This window comes from Vigna angularis, chromosome 6 (assembly GCF_016808095.1).
Source record: "Vigna angularis cultivar LongXiaoDou No.4 chromosome 6, ASM1680809v1, whole genome shotgun sequence".
Taxonomy (NCBI): domain Eukaryota; kingdom Viridiplantae; phylum Streptophyta; class Magnoliopsida; order Fabales; family Fabaceae; genus Vigna; species Vigna angularis.
In genome coordinates this window covers 862,098-874,983 of record NC_068975.1, presented here as the reverse complement: position 1 = coordinate 874,983, position 12,886 = coordinate 862,098, and the positions used below count along the sequence as shown (strand labels likewise).

General features: G+C 36.2%; 1 protein-coding gene across 1 annotated transcript in view; it reads right to left on the bottom strand.

Annotated features, from left to right (window-relative positions):
• Nucleotides 1-12,886, bottom strand: part of LOC108319997 (uncharacterized) — a 30,682-nt gene that overhangs the window by 7,182 nt on the left and 10,614 nt on the right. The window contains exons 5-9 of the mRNA XM_017551334.2: nt 8,329-8,435; nt 7,866-7,988; nt 7,578-7,731; nt 2,084-2,144; nt 1,631-1,992 (exon numbers count right to left, since the gene is read on the bottom strand). Coding sequence (XP_017406823.1) covers nt 1,631-1,992; nt 2,084-2,144; nt 7,578-7,731; nt 7,866-7,988; nt 8,329-8,435 — 807 coding nt within the window. The remainder of the gene's footprint in view (nt 1-1,630; nt 1,993-2,083; nt 2,145-7,577; nt 7,732-7,865; nt 7,989-8,328; nt 8,436-12,886) is intronic.

Genomic DNA, 12,886 nt, shown 5'->3' with positions numbered 1-12,886 from the left:
CTTCTCCTCTTCTTCCCCTTTCGCCGTCGGGTCCACCCTCATTATCATTCACCGACGATTGGCTCTCATCCTGATGTTGGCCCTTGTGATTGTGGTTACGTTCTCCAAGCGCTTTCAAGAATGCTTGGATGCCTGTCGTATCGCCGCCGTGTCTGCCTTCGTCTCTGCTATTGCAATCTCGACAGCCTCCAAGTGCCCTTCGACTGCCACCACTCTTCCCTCCATCATGCGCTAACGTCTCCTCTCCAAATGGGATCCGGCAGGTCGGACCAATTGATAGGTTCCTAAATTGGGAACCTAATCAAGTACTCTCTTTCTCACCAAAAGACACAAGAAAGATAGGAAAAAACTGAATATTATTCACAGTAGTGTATCTGTACAGAAAGAATCCAGAGGCTTAACCCTCTTCACAGGTCAGAACCTGTCAACAAACAATTCAACAACAAGTCCCCTTTTCCCAACTAACAGGCCTCTATTTATACTCCCTCTCCCGCTCACTTCTAACTGTCATAGGCAGTTAGGCTATTACAGCTAATTACCCTTCTTCCTTCTCTCATAGACTAACCATTTCTTCTTATTCCTATCAAGAGCACTCTCTCCTCCAATGGTTTCCCCTTCACAAAGAACTAAAGCTCAATCTACAAATTTTCATTCCCCCTTCTCCTCTCCTATACATGACAATATATAGACTTTTACAAAAAGTCTTCGTCTCATTTCACAAAAACAACCAATTGTTAACCAATTAACTATTTCTATTTTTATTTCTCCCTAAAGTATACTTTCAAGACCCCCTCCGTTTTCCCTTGCCTATCATTGTACACTTTTGTATATGGTTGGGACACCCCAAGTGCTCCAATATATATATATATATATATATATATATATATATATATATATATATATATATATATATATATATATATATATATATATATATATATATATATAAATAGTTATACTTTCCCGCTCAAAAAGAAAAATTAGTTAGCTTATTATATTATATATTATGTTCAAGATATTTTGTATTATTATCCTTTAGAATATCTTAGCTCATTAAATTGATAATTTATTCTTGTAACCAAGTTCAACATCTATGCACCAACTTTGGGAGTGGGGACTTGACAGTTGTATGTTTACTTTGGAATTACTTTTCAAGATCAAAATATTCTGATTTTATCCTATTTGATTGCTGTTTTGTGTGCAAACCAAATCTCTCTAATTTGATTTGATCACCCTCTATTTACTTTCCTTTCTGCATGTATTATGTAACTGAACAATGCTGCCTATATATGTATCTTCTTTTGTTCCCCAACAGTCCCAAAAACCACCAAAAGTAATGAGTTTGAGTAAAAAATAGAAGTAATTTGTATAATTATTTCCTTAATCTGCTGCAAATATACATGATATTTATATAAGTAGATATGGAAGTTACAGCAACTTGTAACTGAAAGCTAACTTAAACTAGCAGACAAACTAACCCGAGGAAAAAGTATATAATATAACAATGCTCAGAATAACAGCCTGTGCATACACTCTAACAAACATCAGTAGGACAATAACAATAAGAAAAACAATTCAAAAAAGTTCCATTAAATGAATTTAAGCTTTAGAAAATGATGAAGGAATATACCTGGCGAAACAGAACCCATCATAAGATATGATGTTATAGTAGCATCAACTATGAAAGCAACACGTGTATAGGAAGAATGAGGACCATAAGCATCACCTTGATTGTTATTACTATCAGTGAGCATATTATGAAAACCATGACTACCCATAGAAGCATCTTCATCACTGCCTGCACTTTTAGGAGATCCAGGTATGTTTGCATCCTGGAGAATAGATGCTGGATCAATTACTTTCGTTGCCCATCCCAATCTACATACAAAAGACGCAGCAGCCTGCAGTTGTGACAAGTCAGCCTGTAGGGTTGCTGCCAATTCAGCAACAGATGCATTTTCATTTGAAACAACAAACACTGCATATAGTAGCCTAGATGAAAAGGATATGGTGTTACTTATTCCACTTTATGGAAACATCACCTAAAAACAAAAGGATGGCAAGACAGGAAAGAAGGCATTACTCTTCTATAGGATCTTCATAAGACTGCTCCCTGTTGGAAACGAAACCTTCGAGCCTGGAAACTGAATCACCGCCAAAAGTATAAAAATTGTTGAAAGAGAGAAAAATATATGGATGCAACAGTTGAAAACTGTTTGTATGGACTACACTATAGAGTCTGTTTTACACAAGTTTATTACAAAAAAATAATTAATGGATATTTTATTCTATATGCATGATGTAGGGTTCTTCCAAGGGGAAACGCTAGGGAGATTTGGCACCAATGAGCCGTGAGCATACTATATAACCAAGATATCACATCCAACTCAAAACCTTAAGACAATGAGTGTGTCGGTTTTCTTTCTTATATGCTACTCTTTAGACTCATTCCTACTCAATGTGAGACCAAACTCACACTTAGAATCCTAACACATGATATGATATACACCAATAAATCATTCTAATATATCTGATTCTAATAAGATATACATATAATTATAAAAATTCAAATTAAATAATGAAATATAAAAGAATAAATCTTAATAGATCATCTAACTGTAAACTATTCTAAAGATGAAATCGGATACATCTCATAATTCTAACAATCAAATAAAGGAGAGAAAAAAACAGTCCCCACAATCATAAGATACAAGGCACTCTGATTACATAGGGGTGTAGTCAATTACTTAGTTTTAGTTATTGTTCCTAGTTTAGTGGGATTTCGGAATATTTCTGATGATCACAACTTTTTGACTTACATTTGGCCACATGTCTTTTGTATGTCTAAATAAAAATCATTATGTTTATACTGTACCTTTATGACTCACCCACCACAACAAAAAAAAAGTAAGAGAAGAAAACCAATAAGCCACTAATCCATACCTCAAATTTAACTTTAAAGCCTCATCCTTCCAAATTATTGACTATGTCAGAATACAATAAAATATTTAAAATCATCTTGATCATATCTCAAAATAAATGAAAGTAAGTCTGATTTCCTTATGTGTGATTGTTAATAAATAAAATGATTTTTTATTTCCTTACACAGTTCAAGTATTAGCATCAAAGACTACAGAAAAATTTAAAAGTTTGGAGAGATTAAAATATAACACAAAATTAAGATTTAAAGAAAAAGGAACTTGACTGATTCCTTAGAATGCAACTTTGGATATATTGGATACACTAATGAGGTAAGGAGTTATTTTAGAAGAAATAAATGAGAATTATTTATTGATAACAATCACACAAATTACATTCTCATAATCTCTATTTTGTAATAATCAAAACCTTTAAAATAAGAAAATAAAAATATGCCGAAATGAATAGGATGATTATAAAGACATTTTTCCTAATCAATATGGAAATATTATGAAAACATTTATCCAAATAATTTGCTTTCAAGTTGGTAAATGAATATCAATCATTCTCAACTTGCCTACAAGATCCTCAAATCTACCTTGAGGAAGCTTTTTGTGAAAACATCTTGCCAAGATTATCTTTGATGAAGTGTCTACACTTCTAATTGTCCTTCATAAAGGTATACGCTATACCCGTAATATCTCTCCTCATTACATTGTGTTGGAAGTTTCACATCGACTACTAATAAGGCTAGTTTAGGGTATATAAGTAGGAGCAAACCTCACCTTATAAGTCAGTTTTGTAGGGTTGAGTTAGGCTTAAAGTTCATTTCTTAACATGGTATCAGACTCATGGTTTAGAGCCTATCATAGCAAAATTTGTTGTTTGTTAGGCATATTGTTCCACCCGCTATTAGGCCGCTATCAGACCACTCGTTAATATCTAGTCCCATGCACAATATGTATATACCTCGGCGTGAGGAGGGGTGTTGGAAGTTTCGAAACACTAGTGATAAGGCTACTTTTGAGTATATAAGTAGGTGCAAACCTCACTTTACAAGTCAATTTTGTAATGTTAAATTAGGCGTAAAGTCCATTTCTTAACACACTGCTTCGAGTTACCCTAGATTACTCCATCTTTTTATACTTGCCTTTAGTCTATTTCTTCTGTGTCAATTCCAAAATCTATAGATGATCCTTAAGCCCATCTTGATTGGCGTCAAACCATGCTTCATGAAAGCAATGCTCTTAATAATAGTGAAACTTGGAAGCTCATCCCATTACCATCTAGGAAATTGGTTGTTGGGTTTAGGTGGATTTTTGCTATCGTTACTATTTGTCATCTCAATGCTCACCTTGTGGCAAAAGGTTACAAAAAATTTTTGTTTGAATAATCTTTTGTTCACTTATTTATAGCTATGGCTGATTTTCAACAATGACCTCTTTACCAACTAGATGTCAAAATTGTTTTTTCTACTAGAGATTTAAAGTAAGAAATTTAAATGGAGCAACCACCAGGTTTTGTTGCTTAAAGCGAGTTTTTTGGATTGGTATTTTATCTCTACAAAACTTTATATGGCCTGAAACAGTCTCCTAGGGCATGGTTTGGAAGTTTTAGCAATCTTGTTCAACAATTTAGTATGACTCACAATGAGGAAAATCACTTAGTCTTTTACCATCACTCAAGTGTTTGGTGTATCTATTTAACAATATCTATTCATGATATCGTTCTCACAAGCAGTGACCACCATGGCATCTCCTAGATGAAACAACACCTTTGTCACCACTTTTAGATCAAAGATCTTGGAAAACTCAATATATCTTGAGGATTAAGATAGGATAATCCAACAATGGTATTGTTATATCTCAAAGGAAGTATGCTGATAGGACCATGAGGGTCTACGTTAGGAGAAAAAGAAATAGAACACAAAATAGAGTTTGTTAAGAGGTGTAGGGGTTGTTAGGTGGGGGTTGTCAGGTTGTGTAGTGTCCCTTGGGGGATTAGCTATATAAAGGGGGAAGGTGTCTTGAGACAGACACATTGTTTTGTATCTATGATAGCTAACAAGATTTGTTACATTCTGTGTGAATGGAGGTTGGTTCCTTGGATGATTTTCGAACATATTCATTGTTTCCAAGTGTGATTCTAAGTCCTACATTGGATAGAAATGAGAAAATAGAGCACCATATAAGGTTGAATATCCATTAACCCATTGTCTTAAGGTTTTGTGTAGATAGTGGTGTCAATTCCTTATGTGGTTAGGCTCAGATCTCCTTGGTGTTGTATTCTCCAATGAACCTCCTTCTTGATAAACCTAACAAGTGGTATCTTGAGCCAGGTTTTTTTTTGAAGACTATGTAAGGGATTGTTAGGATATAATGTGGGTATAATAGAAGGAAACAAATTTAGAAATAGTGTTAGTTAGGTTCTTAGGGTGAGTGAGGTTGGTTTCCTTTATATAGTTAGAGGGTCCTGGAATGAGAGTTAACTTTTGGAAAATCTTGAAGATTGAGCTTTGGCTCTTTGTGAAGGGGAGACTATTGGAGGAGAGAGTGTTCTCCTATTCTCTGTGTTCTATACAGTCTATACAAGAAAAAATATTACCCTTTTGTCTCTTTTCAATTTTGGGTTCCTAACAATTGGTCTGACCCGCCGGATCAAAGGTTGCAGATCAAGAAGTGATCAAGAAAGGGTGGAAGCATGGAAGGAAGAGACAATACCTTGGAGAGGAGGACCAGTGAACAGAAAATGAGCAGGGCAGAACCAAAAATGAGCATGGCAGAATGGAGAAGAAATATGCAAGAAATGCGGCAAGAAATCAGGATTCTCATAAAGGGCTTAGAAAGAAGTGAGAAATTTGTCATGAAAGGAAAGAAAAAGGGAAAAACGAGTAGGTATGTTCTGAAAGATAGTCTCCTAGACATCAAGAAAGCCAAGAAACCCTCATATGGAGAAGAATATTCAACCAATAGGGAGAGGAAAAGAGAAACAGAAGCTGTTGTTTTTAGTGTTGATGGTTTTGCAAAAATTAGAGGACAGGATAGGAGAGAAGAAAATATATGTGAAGAGGAAGGCAATGACGAAAACTGTGATGGAGACATTGGTGTGACTGCTGTTGAGAAAGTTGCAAAAACTGTTGTTTTTAGTGGAGATAGTGTGGTAGGTTGTGGTGTGTATGTCAAAACAGTGAAGAAGGGGGGAAAATTGTTGAGGCCTGGGGTTAAAACAGTGGTGTCAGGGAGCAACCTAGTTGAGTCTGTTTACAATGCAAGAGAGGAAAGAAGAGAGGAACTTCTACAAGACATCAAGAAAGCAAAGAAACACTCAGGTGAAGGAGACAATTCAATCAATTGGGAACAAAAAGGAGAAGAGGATGCCATTGACAATATTGGAGCTAGGAAGGGTGAGGAAAAACCTGTTTTTCCGTGGGTGAAAAGAGAAGAGTTGACCACTAATGAAGGGACTGACACCCAAGGTCAAACAACAGGAGCAGCAAATGCTTCTGAAGTTCAAAACACCAAAGGATCAACAAAAGGACACCCAAACAGCAAAGAAAATGTAGTCCAGGGGTTCAAGACCTGGCACCAAAAATCCAAGAACCTTTCTTGGAAAAATCTACTAAAGAGAGTTGAAGGGAACAGGAGAAGCATGCTATGTGAGAGTTGGGCAGCAGTAACACATATTGGGAGTGTGGAAATTTTACATGAGAGTTGGGCAGCAATAACACATATTGGGAGTGTGGAAATTTTACTTGAGAGTTTGCAAGCAGATGGAGCGACTACTGAAAGTGTTGTTGCTACAAGAGCCAATGAGGACAGAGATGAGATTTTGAGGATTTCACAAAATTGGGCTAAAAGAATCCAGGAAGAGTGGAAGTCATTGGAGGAGGATTTGCCACTACCCAAGCCTCCAGACCTGAATTGGAGGGCAGTTGCCAGTGGGTTCGCTTCATATGATAACATGATGATGAAGAAGAGCCATGAGATCAAGCTTCACGGTTCCAACCTTGAGGACAATGTTGTTTTGCAGCAGGGTGTAATGTTAGGATATAATGTGGGTCTAATAGAAGGAGACAGATTAAGAAATAGTGTTAGTTAGGTTGTTAGGTGAGTGAGGTTGGTTTCCTTTATATAGTTAGAGGGTCTTGGAATGGGGGGTTAACTTTTGGAAAATCTTGTAGATTGAGCTTTGGCTCTTTGTGAAGGGGAGACCTTTGGAGGAGAGAGTGCTCTCCTATTCTTTGTGTTCTATACCGTCTACACAAGAAAGAATATTACACTTTTGTCTCTTTTCAATTTTGGGTTCCTAACAGGGATTAATCTCCTTTGTGTTGAATATACACACAGGGTCCTCTATTTATAATAAAAGAAATATGGACTAAGCCCAAAATACAAATAAGAAATTATAACAAACTAACAAGATCAAAGATAAAGATAATATATCTAACAGTTACAATATCTTGTGTTAGTTACAATATTATATGTATATAGGCTTAGTCCAAATTTTCCAGTACGATTCTTTAGTATAAATATATTGCCCTATATGTATGTTCTACACAAAGGAATTAATCCTATATCTAGTTTTTCTCTATTTTCACAATATGAAAAGCCTAGAAAGCAAAAAATAAAAATAGAATCAAACTTGAACTCAAGACAGACCTTTAAAGCGATCATCAGGATACACAGGAACATCAAAATAGATCAATCCTCGACCATAAAGACCTTTTACAACATCAGGATCAAACAAGATAAATGAATTTGCTTCCTCCTTACAAAGTTTATCTATCATGGCCATTTCCTCTTCTGAAAGTTTCTATGAAGACAAGAAAACACATGAAAAAAATAAAGTGAATACCTAAACTACATATTATTTCCAATAAACTCAATGGACAACATTATTGCAAATGAACCCTCCTCCATTAACAAGGGTGAAAATGCAGACCGTACCTTAAATTCTTCCAAAGTAAAGTTCACCAAACAAACTCCCCACCAAGGTTCAATAGGAAAATCCACAGGCTGTGTAGGTAAAAGTTCTTTGGCAATTGACTTGTTCAGCTTCCACATGATTTTCTGAATACCCCAAAAGAGGCATTAACAAGTAAGGAAAGAATGTAATGAAATCATTATCCAGTTTAAGGCAAGGGGCAACAAGATCTTGGATATGACATGAGGAAAAAATTTAAAGTCTCTAATCAGAGGCATATAAGTGAGAAGTGTCAGATGAGGATAAGGTATATTATTCAGTTTGACATCTCTAGAATCAACACCTTCCCTGCTTACACCAAGTCTTTAAAGCTAATATCAGAACGCTATTGAAACAGGTACTAAAGTAATCACAGAAATGCATACAATTTGATACAAGAATCAAAAGTATATTTCTGTATACCATATTGAAAAATCTATCTAGTACCTTAGATCTGCACTTGTTCATTATATCAATAAATTCATTCCTCCCAATTCCTGTAAGCCTTAAAGCATCAGCGGCACTAAAATTCGGGATGCTGTCATAAGGTTGCTCTGCACATAATTAAAACATGCAGGAAACTTTTATGTCAGCTCACTTGCAAGCAAATATTTATTATTTTGCACATTAATTAAGCTATAGCACAATCAAAAAAGTGAACAATACTAGATGGTGTTCTTCGATTATTAGAGTATGTACTTAGCTATACTGCAAAATGTAAAAATTGTACTACGTAGTCAGAGCAGTTAGCTATTCGTAACAGTTACCTCTTGCAACCTTTCGAGTAAAGGCTGTTAGTTATCTCTTATGTTGTAAGAAGTTAGCTAGAAATACTAATGTATGCTTCTATATTCAATATATTAATAAAATGAATACCTTTCAGTTTGCTAAACAGCTCCCTCTTGTTCAGTTCATTTTACATGGTATCTAAAGTGAGATCCTATAAATTATAATAATTAGAAAAATATACAAATATGGTTAAATATTTTAAGTAAAAGATAAAACAATTTATTATTTATAATTTAAAAGATTTATTAGAATATTATAATAGATAATGGAATATTTTGTGATATGCATAGTTAACATAATATTTAGTAGAATATTTTAAAATATAATATATAATAGAGATAATATATATAATATATTGATAATATAAATATATATTTATATAGATATAATATAATGAAGTTTCTGATGACTTATTTGGGTGAGATATGGGACAAGATTTGATAATAAAATCTTAATTAGTTTAGCGTAGCATTTTGTGCCTTAAATCTCGTATGAGGTAAAATTGGTTTCCTAGGTTAAACGTTACACATAAGTAGAGTGAATTGGATGAGAGTTGAAGATGGTTATCAAACTCGCAAGTTAACTCGTTACCTCAGACGAGTTTACGTGTTTACTCATAGCTTTCGAGTTAACTTCAAAGCAAACTCGATTTTGGAGTAGAATCACAGAACGGTAGGCTTGGTCAAACTCACGAGTGTGCTTCCAATTTGGCGAGTTCGACAAAATTTCTTTTTTTAGGTAAAACAAAGTAAATTTTAGGGGTGACTCACCAGATTAAGGTTTGTGATCATCTTTCAGACTTAAGCCCATCATCTTCCAACTCTCGCTCTTGTGCTTTGTCTCTCAATTTCATGTCACTCGCTCGCCATCGCTATTAGCCGCCATCACAATCATGGTCGTTGTCGCCAAGGTCGTCATTGCTCATTGTCGCTCGCCGGGGTTGTTGTTGCTTATCGTGGGTCGGATTAGCTCTGACTTTGCAGCCCCTCGCTCTGTTTTGTTTTTCCTTTTGCAAAGCTAACACCTCATGTCTACTAGTTCTAATTTTATATCCACTCTTGGTTTAAATTTTATTAGTAATCTGGAAATTAGGTTAAATGGAAATTGATATCTTTATTACAAAGAGATCATACAAGATATATACGGGAGACCTAAGCTATTTTAGGAAATATAATAACTATATTCTATTCTAGAATCCCTTGATTTATGGGATTGTCCCTATTTATTCAAATCTGTACCGATTACAATAAAATATATACTTGTTATGAAATACACAAATTTCCTAATTTATTCTTTCCTAAAAAACTATTTGATTTCCCACACTCCCCCTCAAGCTGGTGAATAGATGTTTTTCATTCCCAGCTTGGATACAATCTTCTCAAAATTGTGGCAGCCCAGCCCCTTGGTAAGAATGTCTGCAATTTGATCTTGAGAGGACACATATGGAGTGCATATCAAGCCACTATCAAGCTTTTCTTTGATGAAGTGTCTGTCTACTTCAATATGCTTTGTTCTATCATGCTGCACTGGGTTGTGGGCTATGTTGATTGCTGACTTATTATCACAATAGAGCTTCATAGGTTCTTCCCATTTTATCCTCAAGTCTTCTAAGATGATTTTAAGCCATAGCAACTCACATATACCTTGTGCCATGGCTCGGAATTCCGCTTCAGCACTGGACCGAGCCACTACACCCTGCTTTTTGCTTCTCCAAGTCACAAGATTTCCTCCAAGAAAGGTGCAATATCCTGTAGTTGACCTCCTATCCACAATTGACCCTGCATAATCAGCATCAGTATAGGCTTCAAGCTTCACATTACCATTCCTTTTGAATAGAATCCCTCTTCCTGGAGTTCCTTTAAGGTACTGTAAAATTCTGTGGGCAGCTTGTAAATGGGTCTCCTTTGGGCTATGCATAAATTGGCTAATTAAACTCACTGCATAGGCAATATCTGGCCTGGTATGAGACAAATATATAAGTCTGCCCACTAATCGCTGGTACATCTCTTTTTCAACAGCAACGTCTTCTTCTGCATTTCCAAGCTTTATGTTTGGTTCTAATGGGGTACCAGCAGGTTTGCACGCTGCCTTGCCAGTTTCCTTGAGCAAATCAGTGATATACTTCTGCTGGGATATAAATATCCCTTTCTTGGAGTGGGCAACTTCAATTCCCAAAAAATATTTTAGTTTTCCCAAGGTCTTGATCTCAAATTCCTTGCCCAAGCATTGGCTCAACAATCGCTGCTCTTCTTTATCATCTCCAGTTAATATTATGTCATCCACATACACCAATAATATTGTTACTCCCCCTGACTTGGAATGTTTAAAGAACAAAGTATGGTCCCCTTGGCTTTGTTTGTAACCTAGACCTGTCATAACTTTAGTAAACCTGCCAAACCATGCACGCGGGGACTGTTTTAGCCCATATAATGCCTTTTTCAGCTTGCAAACAGTGTTGGTAACAACGTCTCTACCGTATCCCGGAGGTATCTCCATATAAATTTCTTCTTCAAGGTCTCCATGTAGGAAAGCATTCTTAACATCAAATTGTTCCAAGTTCCAACCATAATTGGCAGCAAGAGACAATATCACCCTAACTGTGTTCATTTTGGCAACCGGAGCAAAGGTCTCCAAATAATCAACTCCATAGGTTTGGGTGAACCCTTTGGCAACTAGTCTTGCCTTATATCTCTCAATTGATCCATCAGCCTTGTATTTCACTGTATAAACCCACTTACATCCAACTGGCCTCTTTCCTATTGGTAAGGTGACTAACTCCCAGGTGTTGTTCTTCTCTAACGCCTCCATCTCTACATCCATGGCTTGCCTCCATTTTCTGTCAGACAATGCCTCAGATAGGGTATTAGGTAGGAGTGTAGTGTTTAGGTTTACTAGGAAGGCTTTATGGGTAGGAGAGAAATTTTCAAAGGACAGGTAATTTGAGAGAGGGTAGAGTGGCTGTTTGGTGCATTTTCTTGGCCCTTTTCTAATGGCAATTGGGAGGTCAAGATCATTTTGGGTTTCAATTTCAAGATCATTTTGGGTTTCAATTTCAGCCTGCACAGCTGGAGAAAAAATTGTTACCTCTTTTTGTGGATTTGAGTTGGATTCTTGAACATTGCTTGATCCTGGAATGGCCTTAGTCTTCCTTGAGTATACCAGCTTCTTACCAAATTTTCCAGCTTCAACATCTCCTTGATCAGCTCCACAATTAATTTCACTTTCTTGACCTATTTCACTTGGTACAGCTTCAATTTGATCTAGTTTAGGTTCAAATATCAGGTCTGGAAGAATGGGAAAACCAGAATTACTACTTTCCTTATCTTCCCTGAAACTCTCCCCCGGAAGATAAGGTTGATGGAAATAGCCCTCTTGTTCATTGAAGGTAACATCCCTAGACACAAAGAATTTTTGGATGGGGGGTGGTAGCATTTATACCCTTTCTGAGTGAGTGAGTAACCAACAAAGACACACTTTAAGGCTCTAGGATCAAGTTTCCCCCTGTCTGTATTATGAATATGGACATATGAGATGCACCCAAAAACTCTTGGTTTAAGATTATTTGTAGTGGATAGGTTTGGATAGAAAGACGACAAAGCTTCCATAGGGCTTTTTGATCCTAAGACTCTAGAGGGTAGTCTATTGATAAGGTGTGTTGCTGTAAGAACAGCTTCCCCGCAGATATTTTTTGGAACACTATTTTGGAACAACAATGCCCGAGTCTGATTTAATAGATGCCCATTTTTTCTTTCTGCGATCCCATTCTGCTGTGGTGTTTTGACACAAGAGGACTCATGAATTATACCTTCTTTTTGACAAAAAGAATTAAGGACATGATTGAAGTAATCTTTGGCATTATCTGACCTAAGCCTCTTAATATTAACACCAAACTGACCTTTTATCAGGGAGTGGAAGTTTAGGAAGACAGAACTGACTTCTGATTTTTGTTTAAGTAGGAAAACCCAAGTGACCCTTGTACAATCATCTATAAAGGTGACAAACCATCGAGCACCAAACACATTTGAAACATTAGAAGGTCCCGATACATCAGTATGAACAAGATAAAAGGGGAAATTGCTAATTTTATTACTTATTGGAAAAGATACACGCTTGTGCTTAGCAAGTTCACACACCTCACAATGAAGACTCTCAACATCTAACTTTGTAAACAGAGAGGGAAACATAATTTTGATCACTCCAAAGGAGGGATGTCCCA